The 21668-nt window shown below is 39.8% G+C and overlaps 1 protein-coding gene across 13 annotated transcripts in view; it reads right to left on the bottom strand.

Annotated features, from left to right (window-relative positions):
• The window catches only part of CRB1 (crumbs cell polarity complex component 1), a 118970-nt gene that overhangs the window by 71350 nt on the left and 25952 nt on the right, over positions 1 to 21668 (bottom strand). For 11 of the 13 annotated variants that reach the window (XR_010474314.1, XM_065072343.1, XM_021294124.2 and 8 more), the window contains exons 2-5: positions 14523 to 15107; positions 8974 to 9169; positions 4872 to 5011; positions 3489 to 3671 (exon numbers count right to left, since the gene is read on the bottom strand). Coding sequence is in view for 12 of the 13 variants with exons in the window: in XM_065072343.1 (XP_064928415.1) it covers positions 3489 to 3671; positions 4872 to 5011; positions 8974 to 9169; positions 14523 to 15107 (1104 nt within the window). In the remaining variant the exon portion in view is untranslated. Of the gene's footprint in view, positions 1 to 3488; positions 3672 to 4871; positions 5012 to 8973; positions 9170 to 12761; positions 13131 to 14522; positions 15108 to 21668 lie in introns of those variants that run through there. The other 2 variants (XM_021294132.2, XM_021294125.2) reach the window with 2 other exon arrangements.

Genomic DNA, 21668 nt, shown 5'->3' with positions numbered 1-21668 from the left:
AGAGTTCCTAGCTGGGATAAAGTCTCCAGACTGGGATTTTTATTTTTAAGAAACGAATTGAGTAGATAATTTTGTTTGCAGATTTGTTCCTTGCAAGAGTTTCATAGGGCTACTGACTATTTTTTAATTAATCTGAACAATCACTATAACAAGATACTTCCAGATAATATTTATTCCATTCTCCCAACTGGGTAAGGAAAATATTTTATCCTGATATATGCATGTGTTTAGGCTCCATTATCTCCTGCCCTTGGGGCTAAACTTGTAGTACAAAAGATAAATATTCTCAGTTCAATTACAGTAATTTGTTTGCAATTTTAACAGGTAAGTTCAAAGATGCCATTTTATGCTTGTTACAAAATAGGCAACCATCCTCAGTTTAATTACATCTTTCCATTTCTTTCAATAGCTTCTGGTTCAGCCCTCACAATTCAGGGTACGTGAACAATTACTTCTTCATGTTACTCTGAATGGTGAAGTACGATTACAATGTTCTGTGAGTGCCGTACTGAGGAAGAAGGCATAATAAAATATTGAATGTAATTTATTAAAGAAAATCTTTGTCCTGTTTCAATAGGAATCTAAGGTTTCATATCTAAAGCATATACAACTATTCAGGTGTCAAGGCTGGAAGAACTCCTGACCTACAGCTGCAGAAATGTAGGACTTTGGCTGTCAGTGAGATGTATTGATGCCTAGATTAAAGGATCTGACATTTTTTCTACTTGACTGTTAGTTCATATATATATTTGATAAGCACCCATATACTTAGTGATCCTGATCAGTGATTCATCTGCTACCTTGAATCATACCATCAACTCAAATCTTAAAGATTCCCTAATTCCCATTAAAACACATGGTTTCTTTATTATGGATTTGTCTATAATTGGAGAAATTACATCACCGTCAGAAGTGAACGTTTCTGCTCCACCTTATAGGCTTTTTATGTCAACACTTCTGACATACAAGCAGGCTGAGACTCATTTTGAGCACTTTCCATGTCCAGATTACCCAGGGGAAGAAGAAGGGCCGGAGAGAAACACACAGTGCTACTGGAAGGACTGGGGAGATTGGTTGCGTTGTCCCTAAGGGCCCTCAGGGCAAAGCCTGGGAGTCCAGGATGCTAAGTGTTAGTTAGAGCAATCCTGCTGTCTCCCCATTGAATACGTAAATTGCTTGACTACATTGTGTCTCATACAGATCAGAAAGAAAATAATTTAAAAATTAGGCCCTGCTGAAAAACAAAGGCAGGGAAGGAGCTGTCAAGAGCAGCAAGATTAACCTTGTTTTGCCATTATTTTGCAGCATGTTACCAAATGACATTTCACGTGCAGCTTTTACAGCCATCCCTGTTAAAGGTTATGTTCTTCCTGCCTCCAGCTTCCTGGGCACACTGCTTGGTAAGAACAAATTTTGTTTGATTGGTTTTTGTTTGTTTTTTATAAAAAAAGTTACATGTACCATCCAACAGGTATGGAGATGACTAAAGTTACATAAAGGTTTATAAACATGTAATGTTATTTGCATATATGGTCAGCAGAAATTTCAGGGTCTCCTAGACTTCTCTCAGTTATGCTTGGAGAATTCTGCATTGTGATTTAAAAACTTGTCAATTGAAAAATTTTAGTTAGATTAATTGATTTAAATAGATTCTGACACTCTTTTCTCAAACTGTCTGGACTCTGCCTGTACATGGGTCCCTGGACTCCCTGGGGAGTAAAAGAGTCCTCCATGTGAATGAAACCAGCAGAATCATCATCCAAATCAGGCAAACAAGCCAGGTGGAAGTAATTGATATGGAAGTGGGAGGATAAAGGATGACAATTAAACAAGTAAACACCTTCCTGGTTGTCTCAGAGAGCACACGAGTTTTTAAGTTAGGTCAAGAGGGGAGGAAAAGAAACCTAAGAGCTGGGCATCACTGGAATGAAGTGAAGAGAAAGAAGTGGCAAGTGAAGAAGTAAGGGTGCTTAGGACAGCCTGGGGGATGTTGCAAGCCTTAGTAGAAGCCTCATATTATATTCTCTTAAGCAGAACAAAAGTACAACAGCAACACTTAGTGACAGGACAGGGAAGGACAGTTAAGGGGGAAGGGATGGAACAAAAGCAAACAAGTCTCAATGTCGCTTTGAAGAAAACTAAATGGTGAATTTGGAGTGAAGATTATGCTCTCTATATGCTTTTATATCTGCTGTGTTGGAGACATCAGTCATAGGAAAGTATATAAACTACTCAAGCGATGAATGGAATGAGAAATTGAAGGCTGGTTAAACTAATCCAGCTACTAATTATTTTTTTTCCTTCAGAAGGAACAAAAGAATGGAGTTGACAGAAAAATACTGTAGACCAAGAAGTGTATAATCAAAACCCAACTTTTTTCTAGCTGTGCTAAATAGTACAGGCTGTGTTAAATGCAAATCCCAAAACATCATCTTTCTTAAGATTTCGGTTACCTGTAATTTTGATAGTTGTTTGTGTTTGTTTGTTTGTTTGTTTTTCCTTAAGAACACACCTATGCACACAATTTGAAATGATTTTTCATTTAAGCTGTAGAATAGCAGCAACACCCTACACTGCCACATTTGTACAAAATCTTGCCCTGCGTTCAGATGAAGTGTTCCTGCCAATCCCCAGTGCTGCTATGTAGAAATACATGAGGGCAGAAACACCGGAAGCTTTTGAGTTTTGTTCCATGTTTTAGCCTGGAGAAAAGGAGGCTGAGGGGAGACCTTATCACTCCCTACAAACTACCTGAAAGGAGGGTGTATCATGGAGGGTGTCGGTCTCTTCTACCAAGTAGCAAGTGATAGGATGAGAGGAAATGGCCTCAAGTTGTGCCAGGGGAGGTTTGCATTGGGTATTAGGAAAAATGTGTTCACTGAAAGGGTTGTCAGGCATTGGTACAGGCGGCCCAGGGAAGTGGTTGAATCACCATCTCTGGAAGTCTTTAAAATACACATAGGTGAGGTTCTTAGGGACATGGTTTAAGAGGTGGAATTGACAGTTCTAGGTTGTACTCATTTGGACTTGATCTTAAAGGTCTTTTCCATCCAAAACAATTATATGATTCTATATTTGGTTTACTCTCTTATTTATTATTGTTTTCACTCCTGTAATATAATACCTGTAGACAGTGAATTTTGAACTCTAAATACAACACCTAACTGAAGTTTATGGCATAATTCCAGCAAATGTGGTTATGAATGATGAAGCTTTGCAGACAAAGCAGAGGAAAGGACTGTGCCTCCTGCTGCCCTGGGGCCGTGCCTGGGCTCTGCCGCTCTCCGCTGCGGTCACAAATTGTGCAACCAACGCCTTGTGCTCCACACAAACCAGCACTGACACCCGTGTGTGGTGACCACCAGAGGGACCCTACCCACTATGGCACCTTAAAACCCATCCCATCTTAAAGATTTATTGAAAGCCAAGCCTAAACAACAGGCTACTGCTGTGCATCAGTTCCTAAGCTTCCAGCGAAGGAGCCTTACCGGTGAAGCCTGGCTTGCAGCTGCAGATGTAGCCCTCGGCCGTGCGGTAGCTGAAGGCGGGCGGCAGCCCCGGGACGCTGCCGTAGCGGCCGGCCCAGGAGCGCTCCACGCAGTCGCCGCCGGGCAGGCAGGGGCTGCTGCGGCATTCCCCGATGTCCTCCTCGCAGCGGAGGCCCGCGTAGCCTGCGGAGAAAAACGTCTTTAATTGGTGCGCTATTCATTCATTCCAGCCCCGAAAATATTGTGGCTATCGGATGGGCTTGGGTTCAGGCTCTGTCATGTGCTAAAAGATTTCCTCTGCTGCTCGGAGGTGGGGACGTTTCCTTGCGGCTCTGTCAGGACTCAGCAGCAGGATACTGCTGTGGCTATTCTGCGTTAGCTAGCTGAGCTTTGCTGCGCTCTACAGACTCAGGGGTTTTTAGGAAGTAACGTGGAGATCTGTGTGAATAAAGAGGCACTGCATTACGGTGTAGATACCCTTTCGGGCTGTGTGAAGTTTCCTTGTCTTTTGCACCACCTCCCTAAGAGAGAGGAGGGCAGAGAGTATAAATTCTTCAGTGTTTGTAAAGTGCTGTATCTGCTGGCGTTTGAAATGTCACAAAACTCCCTGATTCCAGGAAAGCACTAAGGGTGCCTAGTCTTTCCATGTCTAACGCACCAAGACCATGCAGCCCAACACCACTGTAGCATTTGCTCCTCAAAGTGCACTGTGTTTCTGTGTCCTCGGTAGGGACATAGACATTAAACTTACTAGACAGAGTTCTTGTAGTTAGTCTGTGTGCTGAAAGACTCACAAAGTCTCTCAAAGAGCACAGTGTCTGTGTCCCTGCTGGGCTGTGGGAGTCTGTTTGCAAACGGCTGGATATGCAAGCAGTGCTGGTAGAGAACACAGTCCAGTGTGTTTTCACCCACACTGCTAGACAGGAGAAGTTGCACTGATGATATGAAGGAAGCCAATGTAAAGCCTACTTTGATTTTTATTTATAAACAGACAATATTTTGCATTGGAAAGTAAAGTATGTTTTTTAGGCTGATTTAAAGGTCATGTTAGTGAAGAATAAAAAAGGGTCAGGTGCAGCAGTGATTCCTGTATCACACGGGCTGAAGGATTAATCATCCAGAAGATGGACCCAGTTTTGATTTGTCTCCTGTTTTGACTCCATAATACTGGCACTTTTGTTTTTGCCAACTTCTCCTGTGCAGGGAAATCCTTAGCTGGAAAAGACAGCAACTTGCCTGTACTCATGATGAGGAGTCAAGCCCACAGAGTATTTTAAGGGTATATAGCTTCAACCTTTTATTGTATCAGCAAAAAAAATAAAAAATGATAATATATCTACTACACAAGGAACAAGAGTGTTTATAAGAGAATTTAGAACTTACCTGGCCAGCAGTGGCATGTGTAATTGTCTGCATTGTCCTCACAAGTGCCATTATTGTAGCATGGTTGTGACCAACATAAGGGAATTAGAGTCTCACAGTGCAGGCCCATAAATCCAGTACCGGTGCAGTTGCAGCTGTACCTGCAACACAGAATGCAGTGTTCATTCTAGCTGGAAGTCAGGAGATCTGGGCTTTGTTCCCAAACCCTTCTTGCATACTCTTGGCTAGCAGCTTGCACAGTTCAGTCCAGGCTTGAGACCACCATCTGGTGCTCTAGGAGAAATACCAGATACTGGGAAGGAAAGCTTTTTCCTGAAATATGTGTTTTTGTCTAGGGAAAAAAACCTGATTGTGAATTCAAATTGTTTTTGACAGATCATTTATTTTAAGAATTATTGGGGCTTTTTGCTTCCTTGTTTCTTAATTTTTTTGGGGAAAAAGTTTCCGTCATTTCCAATGCAATTTTTGCAGGCTTAACTTTATTCACAAAATGAAAAGGAGAGAGGCAGTAAGTGTGTTAGTATCCCTTTCTCTTGGACCAGTAGAAATTAAATTGGCAAAAGTAAGGCAATTTATTTTCCTTGACTAATATTTTCTCTGATGAAAAACAATACTTTTTGTTGTTAAGTTAGTGCAAAAATGTCAGCTGCTTGCATAGTTCCAATAATAACTGTACTATGAGCAATGTTACTATTATGTGTTTAGAAGTAAACAAACTAGTATATATAAATGAACAATGTGCAGGTAACCAGTAACATCTGAGGGGTTTTGTTTGGGGTTTATTCTTGATTGTTTGTTGTTTGGGTTTTTTGTTGTTGCTGGGGTTTTTTTGTTTGTTTGTTTTTGATTTTTTCAGGTGAGCTAATTATTATGAAATATATAATTCCCATGCTTAGTTCATTAGCTATAAGGTCAACTTGTACATGTCATAAGAAAAGACAGGCCTTTGCAAGATAACTATGTTAAATGCGTATGCTTGGATGATCTTTGTCTAATAATAATTACCAGAAACAAAAATTTGTTCTTATATTGTTTTATTTTATATTAAAATTATACACTAGTTATTGTAGAATTGAAATCATGGGCAATCGTGCTGAACAAGAGATCAGTATAGTTATTGGATTATTTCTGTGCTTAATATCTAAGTCTTGGAGTAAATATATATAGAGAAAGCAAAATTGTTAAACATAAGGAAGCATCAGAGAACAACTGGCTCCTGCAGTCTAACAAACCAAAAAGTGTAAACTTTTTACTACACTATGTACATAAGCAGAAACTTCTGGCAGGCTAGTTTATTACTAGTGTATGGATTATTCTTAAATCAAAATCAGAGATGACTTTAGACTAGGTGACATTTGAATTTAGGATATAAAAAGTAATGAGGAAGACGTGAATCAGAAAAATAATTTTCATTCTGAGGTATGTTCTCAAAACAGAAGGATCTTTCTTCTGCTATATGTTTCACACATTTCCTCCCTGTGCTTTCAGTTTGGTGCTGTTCAGCTTTGTGGAGAAAGTTTTTTGGGTTTTTTTTTTGTGTATTTGTTTGGTTTTTGCCTTAGTGCACACCCCTTTTTCCCTTTGGTCCAGAATGAAGGAGCAGTAAGGAATACTCACAACTCTCTTAATGTGAAGCCCCACTTGTGTGCCTTTTTTTCATGGGTGTCTGTAAATGTCAACATTGCTGTGGTCCTTCAGGGATTCTGGAGGGTCCCCTGCCCAGGGAAAGGCTGTGAAGGGGCAGGCAGGTGGTGTTTGCTGTTAGGAGTGATACTCTTACTCTACCAAACACATTTTTTGAGATTATTTTTTTTTATGTTCTCACAATATGCAGGAAGCAATACATGCAGGTGTTCTTTCTGATGCAATCAAAAGAGCATTGAAGGTCCTGGGAGTATTTCCGATGGAAAAAAGGCTTGGAGCATACAGAGGTATCCTCTGTGCCTCAGCACACTAGCTTTCATAGGATCAACTAAGGCACCTTTGTAAATTGTCAAGTTTAAATAAGAAATGTTCAATAATGTGCAACTGTTTTTTTAAGAGATCAAGTTCTACTTTGTTGCATTCAGGAGAACTTGCTGGAAGAATCTGTCTGAAATTTGGGAGAGAATTTGATTCAGTGTTTGTATTTGTGGCTTTAAATACTAAATCTATCACCTCTCACATTCCTATGATAGCTGGTGGCACACACAAAAGCCTCAGTTGTACTGTAGCATTAGTCAGAAAATGAAAACTACTTTTTAAATACTACAGTTCTTCATTTAACTCCAAAAATACACAAAAGGAAGAAAATTGCTAGACACCCTCGTGTTTTGAATTGCTTTGTTGTCCAACCCTTTTTCATCATGTAACAAATGTGGAAAAAGCTCCAATCGTTCTCCAGATATCCTGCAGCATTACAAGCCAATTAAAATTGCTCTTACATGTACCTCAGCTTTAAAAGCTAGGAGAAAAATGAGTAGGATTAAGTCTGGCCTGAATGAGCACCCCAGTTGCTCACCTCATGTGTGTATCCTCAGAAGGCTTGCAGGTTCCTAAGCGGGTCTGCTGTGAGCTAGGCAGGTGCAAGGTGACCTCCCTCCCTCTCCTGTCGTGCTTTAGCTATGCTGGAAAATAGTGAATTGCTTTGTCCTGTTCAGAGTGATTCAGAGCTGCTGAAAAGAAGCTCCCAGAGGTTTGTGCAGTGTCACCACACTGTACAAAAGCTCATTCCTAGAACATGATCTCTTTCCCCTCTCATTCAAGGCAGGCATGCCTTTTGCTGACCTGACTTTTGGACTGGTTTCGGGGGGCACTAAAATCTTTAAAAACACTTTATAGAAACTGGAAAATACACAATAGAGGACAAATCTTATACTTGCAGGTGAGTGCCTGCATGAATACACATATGAACTTTCAGACTGAGCTTATATTTGTGTATTTTCAGTTTGGGAATCTCATGCTGAGTACGCAAAGCCAGTATCAGTGAAGGAAAGCCAAAGCTCTGGCTGCCTGGGATGCTCTTGGACCTCTGTGTAGGGCTATTAACAGTAGGTTCAGAACCTCAATTTTCTGTTGCCTTGTATCCTTTTTTTTTTTTTTCTTTGCCCATGGACCACAGGTTGTTTTGAATAAGGAGCTGTTGTCCTATATGCCTGTAAAGTTCCTGACACATTTCCTAATGACATCTGTTACTATGGTTACTATTATTACAGTTTCACTCTACCTCTCTTTCCTAATGTCTGTTGGTGTGGGCAGCTGCTGTTGGCAAATTCAATTTTATGCACTCTCACATCTCTCTTGGAAACCGAAGTTTTATGAGTGTTAGAAACAGAATTTATGTATACAGTTTTGGGCCGCTCATCATAAGAAGGACATTGAAATACTAGAGAGAGTGCAGAGTAGGGCAACAAAGCTGGTGAGGGGTCTGGAGCACAAGTCTGATGAGGAGCAGCTGAGGGAACTTGGGCTGTTCAGCCTGGAGAAGAGGAGGCTGAGGGGAGACCTTATTGCTGTCTACGACTACCTGAAAGGAGGCTGTAGCATAAAGAGAGTTGGTCTCTTCTCCCAAGTAGCAAGTGATAGGATGAGAGGAAATGGCCTCAAGTTGCGCCAGGGGAGGTTTAGATTGGATATTAGGAAATAATTCTTCTTGGAAAGGGTTGTCAGGCATTGGAACAGGCTGCCCAGGGAAGTGGTGGAGTCACCATCCTTGGAGGTGTTTAAAAGGCATTTAGACAAGATTCTTAAGGACATGATTTAGTGCTGGAGTTATGGTTGGACTCAATGATCCTGAGAGTCTCTTCCAACCAAAATGATTCTATGATTCTAAATGACTGTCCCCAGGGCCAGACAAACACCATATTGTAAATATTTAAAGTAAAAGTACAAACATGACTTCTGGTCAGCCTTTGCCATAAATATTTTGTTGTCCTATTGGCCCTGACACCAGATTTGCATTCTTTGTTCCTTTTCAAATTTAAACTGAAATCAGTGCAGGATCAAGGAGTGAAATCCACAATTTGAAATGAAATCAGCCACCTGCCAGTGCAGGCTCTCATTGCATTCCCATCTGCAAACAGAGGAGCTAACAGCACTCGTTACCCATCTGTAGAAGACGTACCCGTTGGCACCGTCCATGCACTGTCCCCCGTGGAGGCACGGCCGGCTGGCGCACTCATCCAGGTTGGTTTCGCAGAGGCGGCCAAGGAAGCCGGGGGCGCAGGAGCAGGAGAAGCTCCCCAGGGCGTCGCGGCAGGTCCCGCCGTGCAGGCACGGCTGGGACGAGCACTCATCTATTTCCAGCTCACAGTTTTTTCCTTCAAAAGCAAAGAAAACAAGCAAACCCCTGACTTAGCAGATACTTTCGGAGATCTAACCAGGGACTCTTTTAAGTACAGTATTCACTTTTTTTTTTTATTAGTAATTGCCTATATTTGAAAGGCATTTCCTCCTCAATGTACATTGCAAGACTAGTTTTTTTCAAGGCTTGAGGGAATCTACAAAAGAACAAATGAGCTGTTATTCACAAGAACAGGTAGAATAACAGCTTTTTATATTAGCTTAAACATGGAAACAAAATGAACTAATTTTCAGATTATTCAAACCATGCTACCACCCCGGTTATATAATCAAAGTGACTAGTAATTTAATGACCTCAGAAGAGTCAAACTAAAGCTGCACAATTAATTGAATTCATTGGGAAGCTGTTTGTTTAGCTATGTTTTATTGCTAAATTTTTTTAAGATCTAGGAATATGTAAATAAACTGGTCTATGATGCCGTGTTTGCAACAGGTCAGAATCTTGGAGCTGTTCTTCAGAGGTAGTTGATGAAACTAAATTAGTTGTAATATTAGTTTATAGCTATTTATTATAATTGGCACATTAAATATACATTCCTTTTTCTTAGCTCTAGTACAGTCCAAGAGACACTAAGAAAATTTCATAATTAATGCCTTGCAGCTCCTGCTTTGATTATTTTAGGGTTTTATATGATGATGCACTTATTTAGTGTTCTGAGTAATGGAGTGATATTTTTTGAAAATAGTTTTCACATGCAAAGTCAATGTGTTTTAACAGCTATAGTACCAGCCACAAAACAGATGCAAACTGACAAATTATAGTGAAGCAGCTGCTTTTAAGTGGATTTCTCTATCTTTTTTTTTTTTGGGATTACCAAGGTAAACAGTAGTATTGTAAATAGTTTTCAGGGGAATTTCCTACCTGAAGGATAATCTGGAGCCCTAAGATTAGGTTTCATTTTTTTTTTTTTTTGGAAAGGTTAAGTGTTCAGTACAAGATGATGGGGCAGGCTTTCAAAAGAGGGGAACAGACACATTTTGGTGACTCAGCAACTTATTTAGGAGCTCAGCTCTATTTCTTTTTTTATGCTGTCTTTGACAGTTCTGTCCTGCTGTATAATTTGTACATTCTAACTTGGAACATCTTTCTCAAAACACTGAGATTGCTAATATTTAGAATTGTTACTTGATTACTCATTTATTTTTTGACTCTTTTGAATGTAGCATCTTTTTTTAAAAACAAAAACAAAACAAACAAGCAAACAAAAAAAACCCAAACAAAATCCCCCAAAACCATATTATGGATAAATACTTGGAAATATCTTAAAATGCCAAAACAAAATTTGAGGATGTTAGCTCAGACCTACTTTGCATTGTATTTAAACATTAAAGTACAGTAGTTAAGAAATACCACTGCTGTGATTTTAGCGCATAGATTTTTATAGTTCCTTGAGACCACATACAGAACACTGGGTGGGTGAAGTCACTGGTCCCGTGTCTCCAGTTTGAGGTTTGCTGATCAGCCAGGGCACCGCTTTCAGCAGGAGCCTGCCGTGAGACCCTGGCACGCATGGGAACACTCTCTGCTGGCTTTATGGTAATGTACATTACATCCAGATATAGTGAGCAATCCCTCTGTGGTCATCGCCCTGTGAATTCACTGTAATTGTAAACAATGTGTTTGCAGAAGTATGTCTAGTGACCGTAAATCTGCCAGAGCTTGTTAACAGCTTACTGCAAATGCTAAAAATCATGTGACAAAACAAGCCCTGTTCAACTGATCCTCAGTTCAGCCAAATTTAAAACTACAGGCCTGAGAACAGCCTGACGATTTACATGAGAACACAGCCTTGTTGTTTTGGTTCATGTCTTTAATCTATCAAGCCCAGTAACCTGCCTTCGGCAATGTTGCCTCAGAAGAAAACTTCTTTCTGTGTAACGCATCCAGGCGATGCGAGATGCCATGCAAACAGGGGAAATTCCTTCCCAGCCTCTACTGAATCTCCCATCAGGCTTTCTTATGTGTGAAGAAGAGAGATGAAAAGATTAGATCCGCATTTGCACCTCCGTCTAACATTCTGTCGTAAATATGCTGTATGCCAAATATCATATAACAGAGAGGGAAAAAAAGCCCCAACAAACCCTGCCATGGTTATTGCATGAGGCTGCAGCATCCAGAGCAATGACCTCCTGTCCTACAGCAGGCAGTGATTCAGCAGGTGCCAAACTGCACAAGTGGTTTGAATTGAAAGACTCAGAAGGTGGATATAAGAGATATTTATAACTTTTGCAGTTTCTTTGAAGAACGAAGATTATTTCTTACACTACTTGCTTTTCAAACAAGTCCTACTGTACACTTCTTTGTACAACCCAATCAAAAAAAAAGGTAAATGTAGCCAAGGATGAAAGGGATACAGCCAACATTTTCAGACTTGCGTGGAAAATAATTTGAAATGTGGCCAGTACTACTGGTCACCTCTCACGTCACAGTCTTGTAGTCAGAGTCTCAGCATTAAACTGATAACCTAGGCATGAAGTAGGGAGTGTTGTTTGAAACTAGAAACTAGAAATCTGGAGAAGGAAACAGGCCTTCCACTTTGTTGGCAATTGCTGTTTGCTGTTCATATCCAGAATGATAATGCGGTGAGCTTGTTGGGAAGTGAGATCTGTACTTGCAATACGTCATCTGTGGTAGAGGCTGCAGTGCCTCTCCGAGCCTTTGAGTGCCTAAGACTTATGAGGCACCTACTCTAAATATCTGTATGACATACATATTATAAGAATACTGAATGAGAACTAACTTATTCATCAGGAATAATTTCCTCATCCCAGCTGCAGCTACACCCCAGTAAAAGGTGTTGCACCAAGAATGAATCTAACCCACTGTACCTTTGAGTCTGTCACTGAGTCACTGAAACACTGTCTCCTGTTCTTTTCTTGGGCTAAGACTGTTTTTTGGAACTGCCATGCACCCCTGATAGTTCACTGACAATGGAGGACTGACTTCAGCTGTGTCCAGTGAGGTAATTAACATATGCGGCTGTGAGTAATAACAGTCTCTTGCACTGTGCTCTGTTGGGTTGAATTAAAAGCAAGTGCAATTAGTGCAATGGAGGAAAAATGCATTTGATTAAGGTAGCCAGCAAAAATTCAACAAACCAATTGAGCTTTATTATTTAACAGCTGTGTGACACATGTCTTGTAAATTATTTCATAGATGCAGAGCATTATCATAGAAACTGTAGATTTCATGCTAAATTTTCCAGTCTTTGGCTCTTGGTGCATTCTAACCTCTTCCATTTGTGTAAGAATTATGTGTGACATTTCTCGGCTATTTTAAGAAGTGCTGCAGCATACTGATCATACAAAATAGCAGTCATAGTCCATGAAACAAGTAGCAACCGCAGCCAGTAACTCAAGCATTTGGTTAACATTACTGCTGTAGATTTACTGTACATTCTCTACCTACATATCAAGAGATATAACCTTTTTAACATCTTAGGGAAATGAGATGAGGCTGGGTGACTTCCCACAGTAATTCATGGTGTCAGGCCATGATAATATTGGTTGGCAAGATCCCCTGACAGAGCAAATGAGGGTTTATATTACCAGTGGAGACACCTCGGGGCTTTCATCCAGTAATCCCTCTGGCTTGTTCATTTAGCGCAACTCAGAGCAAAGTGCAGAAAACAACAAAAAAGAGTGCTTCTGATAAATCATTTCATTAAATAGCCTTTAAAAACTGGTATTTTACTGCTGAAGGAACAGTCCATTTCTCTTCTGTAGAATTATTATGATTAGTCTCTTCGCTGCTGGAAGCAATGCTCGAGCTGTATATCAAAACACTGCAGCTTCTTCTGCTTTGTATTTTAGATCTCTTCTCCTTCCTTGGTTCTCTCCTCACTTCTTGACTCTGCTTGTGCTGAGTGTGGAGCACTTGGTGGCATCACTTGAATTTTGGTGAAAGCAGAGAGCATCAGCCTGGGAAACAGCAGAATTTCATTATGAAAGTGGAGCAACTGCAGCAGAGTGAGTTTCCTCCAGCAGTTTGTGTTGCTCTAAATCTTAATTTCTTTTTGTTTGGGCTTTACTGTTTTATTATGTTTTCTCTCTCTTTGTCTCTAAGGTGTATATTCTGCCTCTTTCAAGCTGAGTTCCCAGGCTATGGGTCCAGACCTGGACCCCACTAACAGTGCCAGTTAAACAAATACAGCTTCCTGAATACAACAGGAGGTCTGGGCTGAGTCTGATCATTGCAGAGTAACCATGCTGGTTGTTAATAGGTTTTTCCTTCCTTCCGCACTTTGGCTTTGCCCTGGTTGTGTAGTTTTCTCCTTGGCTGGCCTGGGCTCAGACACCCGCTGGCAGCAGCAGGGTGGCGGGAAGGTAAAAAGCTTCCTTCAAATAACATTCTCCGTGCTCATGAGGGATATTAACTGAGGGCTGGCTTCCAACGAGCGCTGTGTCAGACACGGGAAAGTTGCTTTTTACCTCTGACTTCCCCTCCTGTGTGGGGATTTGGGGATGGAGCTGTAAACCACATCTCTCATTTCTTATTCATTTGAATCACTTGAAGCAATAGCTGTTTTTTTCCCCCTTTTTGCTGTATGACTATTTTTTCTCTGCTAACTTGACTGGCAGTCTATCACTGAAATGCCCCCTCTTTTCTCCTTTTAATGATTCAGTGTGCTACCTCTTGTGGTTCTACCCCGAATACAGCTTTGAAATTGGAAGGGAGCTGTCTCCTGCAAGGATTATGTGCTCTCCAGTAGAGGAAGTGGGCAAGAAAAATCACACCCGCACCTTAAAAATGGAGCCACATAAAACTGGATTACCAAAAAATTGGCAGTTTGGGAACCTGATCATACTTTTATTTCTATTTAACTTACATAATGTTCCATTTGCAAGGGCAAAGGAGAGGAAGTTAACATGAAATGTCTAGATCTAACGGTACAGTTTGTTGTGATTAGCAATCAAGCAAATCTAATTGGATCTAATTTTTAATCCTGTCAAACATAGGCTTTGTCTGAGGATCAAAAACTATGTATAGCACTCTGAGGACAAGCATTTTGAGAATGTTTCTTTTGAAAGAAAAGTTAACTAGCCCTTTGACATAGCTTAATGTTCATGAAACTGCTCTGTAGCTTTTGGTAGATGTGAGATTTCTTTAATCCTTCTCTTATCTGATATCAGTAGTTCACAGTGATAAGGTAACCCATAATGCACCAACAGCCACTGGTGTTGAAGCTGAAGGCAAGATGTAAATACAGATATGACTAAATGAATGTGTGGCTGGGGGAATTGAACTTGGAACATGAATTATGATGGTTCTCCATGATGCAAAGAAAGAGTTGTTTCAATAGTGCTTACCTGTGTACCCAAGTGGACAGAGGCAGTCATACCGTCCTACCTGATTGAGACACGTTGCCCCATTCAGGCACGGATCTGACACACATTCATTCACTTCCAGGTCACAGTGCTTGCCTTGGTAGCCTGGGACACAGTAGCAGGAGTATTCACCAAGCCCATCTTTGCACAGCGCTCCGTTGTGGCACGGTTCAGAAATGCATTCATCAAAATCCATTTCACAGAGTGCACCTGTGTATCCTGCACTACAAAGGCAGATGGGCCCAGCCAGGCTGTTTTGGCAGGTGCCTCCATGTTCACAAGGGTTTGTGTCACACAGGCTGACGGCTGTTTCACAGGTAGGTCCATTATAACCAGCAGGGCACTCACAAGTAAAGCTGAGGTTTCCAGCAGAGCTTAAACAGGTAGCATTTTGAAGACAAGGGTTTGAAGAGCAAGGATCAGAGGTTTTATTGCAGAGTTCTTCCACACTGTCCATGGATGCATCTGCACAATGGCAAGCATCATCTTTATGACCAGGAATGCATGTTGAGTTCTTTTGGCAAGAGTTTGACAGGCACCCGGAGTCATTCCTCATGCAAAGTGACTCTAAAAAGGAAAAGCAAAAAGTCCTGAGGATTTCCACGGCACTGGGAATAACCAAGAGTGAAAGAAGTGCAACTGTGCTTTAAATCCAAGAGCTCTAACTGTTGGCTGTTGAGAAGAAAACAGGGCTGGTAACTGTAACACGTATTAGTAGACTAATAAATGTGAAAGGAAAACAATTATGAAAATAAGAGTAGGTTGTAATTTCCTGTTCTCGCCTCTTCCATCATCCATGGCTTGGCATTTCAGGATTGCTTAGCACTATATTAAGAGTACAGTGGGAACAATATTGGTGGTTGTCAACAATTATCCAACAATATGGAATGCGTTTAGGTATATTTAAGATAAATTTGTTTGTTATTTGTCGTTTCAGTTTTGTTTTTTACTAGAAAAATGAATTGAACCACATTTTTCAGTTCAATACCACTTTGTTTTGTTTTGTGGTGAGAGTTCTTCTTTTGTAGTAGAGTTCAAGACAGTTAAATGACTTGGGTGCAGTTACAGCTCAATTAAGTGGTTCATGCACTTTGACTTCCTGATTATAAATAGTAATTTAACAGCTGTACAGCATTTATACCACAAAGAATCTCCCAAACACCTGAGATTAAAAATATCTCTCTGAGAGCCTTCCAGCCTCTGAGGCTGGACGGACACTGTAAAGACAGTGCAAACATGTCCCTTATCCTCCAGAAACTGAGCTCCGGCAGTAATTAAAGGCTACTGGAATTGCCTTGTTGCTGTAAAGACTGGCTGAGACAATAGCTATTCGTCACTCCCCAGTCAAGGAGGGGTGAGCTGTTAGCAGCATTGTTCATAACCCACAACTGAAACACTGATAGAATTTAAGCAGTGAAAGTAGTGAAACGTGTTCTTTCTAGGAAAATAAAGTAATAATTATGCTATGAAACTGTGTGACTTTCTAAAGTCATAATTAATTGTCTCCATAACAAAATAAACGACTGTATTCAGATAAGCATAACATACATATGTAGGTATATACCTGCTGCCTTAAATTTGGTGTTAGGTATACTGAGCAATAGCAGCAAGGTGCCAGATACCCAGTGCCTGAGGTAGGTGTGTTGACCTGGACTGAATCCTCTGCAATCACAGCTTCGCTGCCAATCTCAAGTGAAACAGACTGAAACTTGTGAACTTTTATGTGTGCTATTATTGGGTCTTCTACATGCAGCACAGAGATAGGCAAAGAGTGCAATGGGGTTCTATTGATCACTAAATTAATCTCGTAATATGTTGCATCTGTCATGATTTGCCATTACTTTGATATGGGTCAGTGGAAACAGCGTTAATCATCAACACACATCCTACAGGTTTGGGAAATTTGTTAAATTTAATCAGACTCCAGGCTGTGGACGCCGAGCCAAAGGGGTGATTGCAAATGGGCTGTTTTCTCTAGACCTCTATCTCGGTCTAAAAGTCAAGATTTCAAATGGAGAGGAGAGGCTAGTGGGAGAAGTCCTGTAGCTGCCTCCAAATACTGTACTGGTAAAATGAAACAATGGCAGATCAAACCTCATAGACAGTGATTGATGGAGAAAAGAAAGGCAAATAGTTATTTATTGGCATAAACCACCTAGAAGACGTGGACCATACAAATACTGATCCCAAAAGTCAAATACATGTATAGTATTTTAATTCCTACTGATCAAATTGGAAAATCTGGAGTATGATGAGTTTTAGCAAGTACAACTTCTTATTTTGCAACTGATTTTCATTATGCTATAAGTAATCCTCTACGGTATAGCAAACATCTGAATACCATGGGACTTCCCGTGTGATTACAATGTGACATTTCTCATAATATGAGGGTAAAACTGTAAACAAATATTTTGATATGTTGCTAGAGAAAAAATACTTGTATCATGGGATAGGAGAAAAAAAGCAGTCCTATCTTGGACAATAATCTATGAAATAAAGCTGAATGTTCCTTTTGGAGGGAAGGTAGTGTTTCAGAAGGGAAAGACTAGTGAGCTGAGAATGAAAGGTGCATTAAACCATCTATATGAGAGTCCTGTAAACATCCTATTTTCTTTTTTTTCAGTTTATACTTTTATTCTGGAGTCTTGTTTGGAAATATGAAGCATATGTGTCTTCTACAGCAGTTATTTGAAAATAAATGGCAGAACAGCATATATTTGTGCTAACAGGGTGTTGTGAATGAGCTGAACCTGGAGAAATTCAGACACATCTACCACCACTTTCTAATTTCTTCCTGGTTCTTGGAACTTACATTCAGAAGAGTGGACACGATAGGGAAGGAGATGGGGCACTGAAAGAGAAGCAGCATGTTGAGATGATTATCAATAACTGGGGCTAAACCAATGCTGAGGAAGTCCTGGGCCATATCCCTGACTTGCTGGGGAAGTGAGAGGCTGGGGCTGGTCACCTGAGGATGACAAGAAACCACTGGGGATTGTCAGATAACACAGATGACTGTGTGTTTTCATAATGTGTATTTTAATACATAATATAATTTAAATTGTTGGGGGTTTGGGGTGGGGTTTTATTTTCCTCCTAGGAAGGGGAATTGGAGCAAGAAAGCCTCAGAAGGCTTTACCAGCTTAGGAAAGATGGCTTATGTAGATACGACACTATGATAATAAATGAGGGGGTTGGAAAAGTTTTATGTGCCTTTATGTTACTGTGGTGTCTTTTGACTTGAGGTGTGCACAGGAGCAGCAATGTCTCTGAGAATAAAAAGCATCAATCTCAATGAACTTTATGCTCATAAATGGGTACATTTACTGAGTCAAATACCTAAGTAGTACTTGTTTAAACAAGTGGAATAGAGATTGATGTAGTAACATTGATAGTAACAGTGACATTGTAATTTAAAACAAACTAACAGTGGTTTTAAGGATTACACAGAAATAGTTTCTTGGTTGTTTCTTTTGGGGTGTTGCAGGTATGAGTAAAATACGATAAATGTTTTTGTTTGATCTATTTTTAGCTGTTGTCATGCTCGTATCTACCAGAGATGCAGAAGAGAAACATCTGGAAAAGGTATGTTTTTTTTTTCATAAAGATTATCTTTATCTAATGCAGGCTAAAACAGACCAGATTAAGAAACCAAGTTAATTCTTGATTAGCAGGAGTACAACTGGAGCTTTACCTCCTGTTCTTTGAAGAAAAACAGGACAAAAATAGTATTTCTGATTTAGTCTGTCTTTAAAATGACCATCCCTAAACCTGTTAATGTTCATTTAGTTTTGCACTGGGAGCAGATATTTCATTCTAATGGGGTGTCAGTTGTATTTCCCCAGCTCACAGATCTCACCGAATGCAAAAGTCAATAAATTGGCCACGATGTACTGATTTGCTCCACAGTAAGCAGTATCATGGACCTTTCGCCTCCTCAATACACCCTCATGTATGTTCTGATGTTCTAGTTTACATAATGTTGTATATTACCCATATATTTAGTTTATTTTCTTTAGCGTGGACAATGAAGACCTTACTGCAATCTATTAATTATGGTTAAAATGAGCAAAACTGCATTCCTTAGGAACTTCTGCATCCCACAGTTTTCTTGGGATTGCACAACTTTAAAGAGATTTCTTTTCAGTCTGTCTACCAACTTAAAATTCATTAAAAGTGTGTATTTGAAGAAAAATTGCAAATTCAAAGAAATTGACTATGAATAATTTACAATGTTAGCTATTATAAGGTGTAAATTACAAGAGGTGAGGTCAGTCATTCAAGTGCTTCTTACATAGGACCACTGTGGCACAAGAAGCAATTTAGTTAATTATTACTGCTTTTCCAGATATAATTTGCATGCAGCAACTCAGTTTGTTGTAATAACTGTGCCTCAGAGAAACTGAAGCATTTCCCAGCCTGCAGTTTTGATGGCAACAAACCAGCTCTGAGCACTGCTTAAGAAGCTTCGTAGCTCTCTAAGGCAGTAGTAGTGGATGGAAAATGAGAGAAGAGGAAAGCAAGCCCTAAAAGCATAGTCCATAGCCAAGGCAACCAACTTGTCTCCAAGGTGACACCACAACGGGAAAAACATGAAACAGAAAACCTTTCCTGGATTTTTTAAATTATTATCTTAATTTCAGCTCCTCTGGCTTTTACAAAACAAATTTCTTATGTAGAAACTGCCAACATACAATTCAATATAAAAAATAATCCCTAGAGGATGCTTTTGTCTGATTTGTACTACAAATTTACAGCGAAGCAATTAAGTTTTTAGCGTTTTATCTAAATTCTAATATGCTGTGCCATGTTTTTTATTATTTGTATAGATCTTGAGGATCACAAGACTTCTGAAGGTCTTAGCAAAGTTGTAATCACTGTTGAGCTTTAGCTTACTTGTGATTTAAAGGTTAGGACCAAGAGTTCTTGTTAGGGTGCTATATTTTGCCCCAGCAGCAAAACTGCATCTCAAAAAGCTGACTGCCAAAGGGTATGCAATTATCCTACTGTGGTTATCAAATGGTATGTAGTTCACCAAGACATTCCCATGATTTTTTTGAGAAAAGTCATGTCCATAAATGGTATGAGTGCTTCAGAAAAATCCCTGGATCCTGGACTGTGAGGTAGAGCACCATTTTCCACGTATTTGAGACAAGTTATTTATATTGTTTCCCTTCCCACACCATGGAAACTCATTTTCCCTGCTGCTCTGGAGCCACGTGAAAGGATGGATTTGGGAACCTACTAAGAGCTACGTGGAAATGAGAGAGGAAAGTGGAAGCTGGAGTCCCCCATGCTCTGTGGTGTGATGTGGCAGAGTATGGTGGTGTCAGATGCAAAGGCTGGCTCAGCTTGAGCTCATGGTTGAAGAACATTCTCCCCTACATTTGCAGAAAGAGGGTGGAAATGTTTCAGCGTTTGGGGGGGCTTGATTTTTTCTTCTTTATGTAAGGTTGCAGAGGAAGAACCTGTAAAGGCCTCTAACTCAGATATGTTCTAACTCCGATATGCAGAGGAGTCATTTTTGTTCTTAAGCAATTACGGTCACTTCAGCAGTGACTTGTTCTGACAGTCTTAAAATTTGTATATAACATTATAAAAATGGAAACAAAATGCTGATCACTTTGGATTTACATTGAGTGACACTTGAGGTAATCATCAGTCTCTTTATAAACACTGGTACATTAATCTAATTACGAGCGGAATTAGTGCCAAACATTTTACCCCATGGTTAAATCCTTTTGAGGAAGATGAGATGTTTGGCAGCAAAATTCTTGGCAGTAAAGCTTGCCATCTACTGGCAATTCCTCAGAACTACCAGAAACAGGTCAATACCTCCATCTTAAAAGAGTCGGTGCAAACTATTAAGAAATGCAGAGAAAGAGACAGTTTTTTTCCTTTTGGATACGCTTACTTCATTAAAGTGTTGCTGTTAGTGTATGAATAATTGAGCTTATATAACTAATCAGCACTAAATATGCATTGTTTTGCACTGGTGAAGATTTCTTACTGATCAGAAAACACTGAAGTGACACAAGACAATTTGGGTGTTGGAAGTGTGTGACAATGAGCACAGGAGGGCAAAATTAGATTAGTGGGCAAGTTAACATAAACAGGGCAGGAGTTTTGAAAGGGCCAAAGCAATGTGGCACAGCTCTTCTGATTCCTGATAAGGAAACTAGTGTTCCTCAGAAAAAAATTTGTAGAGATCATCTTTATATCTTTCCTGACAATTTAGTTGGCTTTTCTGTTTGTTTGAATCAGAAAGCTAGACAGCTCATGTGTGCTTTTCAAATATTCTGTTATCTTAAGTTGATAAAATCAAAAGTAAAGTAAAATGGTGATCCCCAATTTGGAGAATATGATTAACAATTTCAGCCATTCAAAGTCCACAAAGAAAACCTAGCAAACTGTGTTGGGCTGCTTTTGCTAGAAATGTCTTTCAGCAAAGACTTATTCTTTCCAGACATGGCTCTCCCTACAAGTTAGTGTAAATATCATAATCAGCAGCAGAACTTAAAATCAAATTTCAATCACTGTTAATTGCAATTTTATGAACTGGAGTTCAATTGTCTTCGGCTCATGCCTGCACTCTACTAATCACCTCATCATGCCTGAAGGCTACTTGTAATTCCTGATACTGTTCTTCAAATGTGCCACCTTCCCCTGAAGGAGGACTCTGAGCTTCACAGGAGCTCTCAACTCCAGCAGCTTTAGCATCTTTTACATATGCTGCGGAGATTTTGTGACCTTCTTAAAAGAGACAGTCTATTTCCTAGAAAAAAAAATCTATGTGAAGTTAGTGAACTTCTTCAAACCAATACAGTCATCAACATTGATGAGCTTACTGTGATTTGAGGACGGCTTATTTATTTTTTCTTTTTTTTCTTTCTTTCTTTTTTTTTTTTTTTAATGGAGTTATTAACTCACATGTTTGAATTAAAACTAGAAAGCTACATTACCTAATGCAGATAAAGCAGTTCACAGAAAAATCTGGCTTTTTATTAACTTGTACGTTTTTAAAAGAAACACCTAGCAAAAACCCATATGCTGGTCTATGACCTGAGAAATTAAACTTGAAAAATACTCTTAAGGGAAAATGATCAATTTACAATAGGAAAAAAAAAT

This window comes from Columba livia, chromosome 8, assembly GCF_036013475.1.
Source record: "Columba livia isolate bColLiv1 breed racing homer chromosome 8, bColLiv1.pat.W.v2, whole genome shotgun sequence".
NCBI lineage: Eukaryota > Metazoa > Chordata > Aves > Columbiformes > Columbidae > Columba > Columba livia.
The sequence above is the reverse complement of the archived record's forward strand: the minus strand, read 5'-3'. Positions and strand labels throughout refer to the sequence as shown.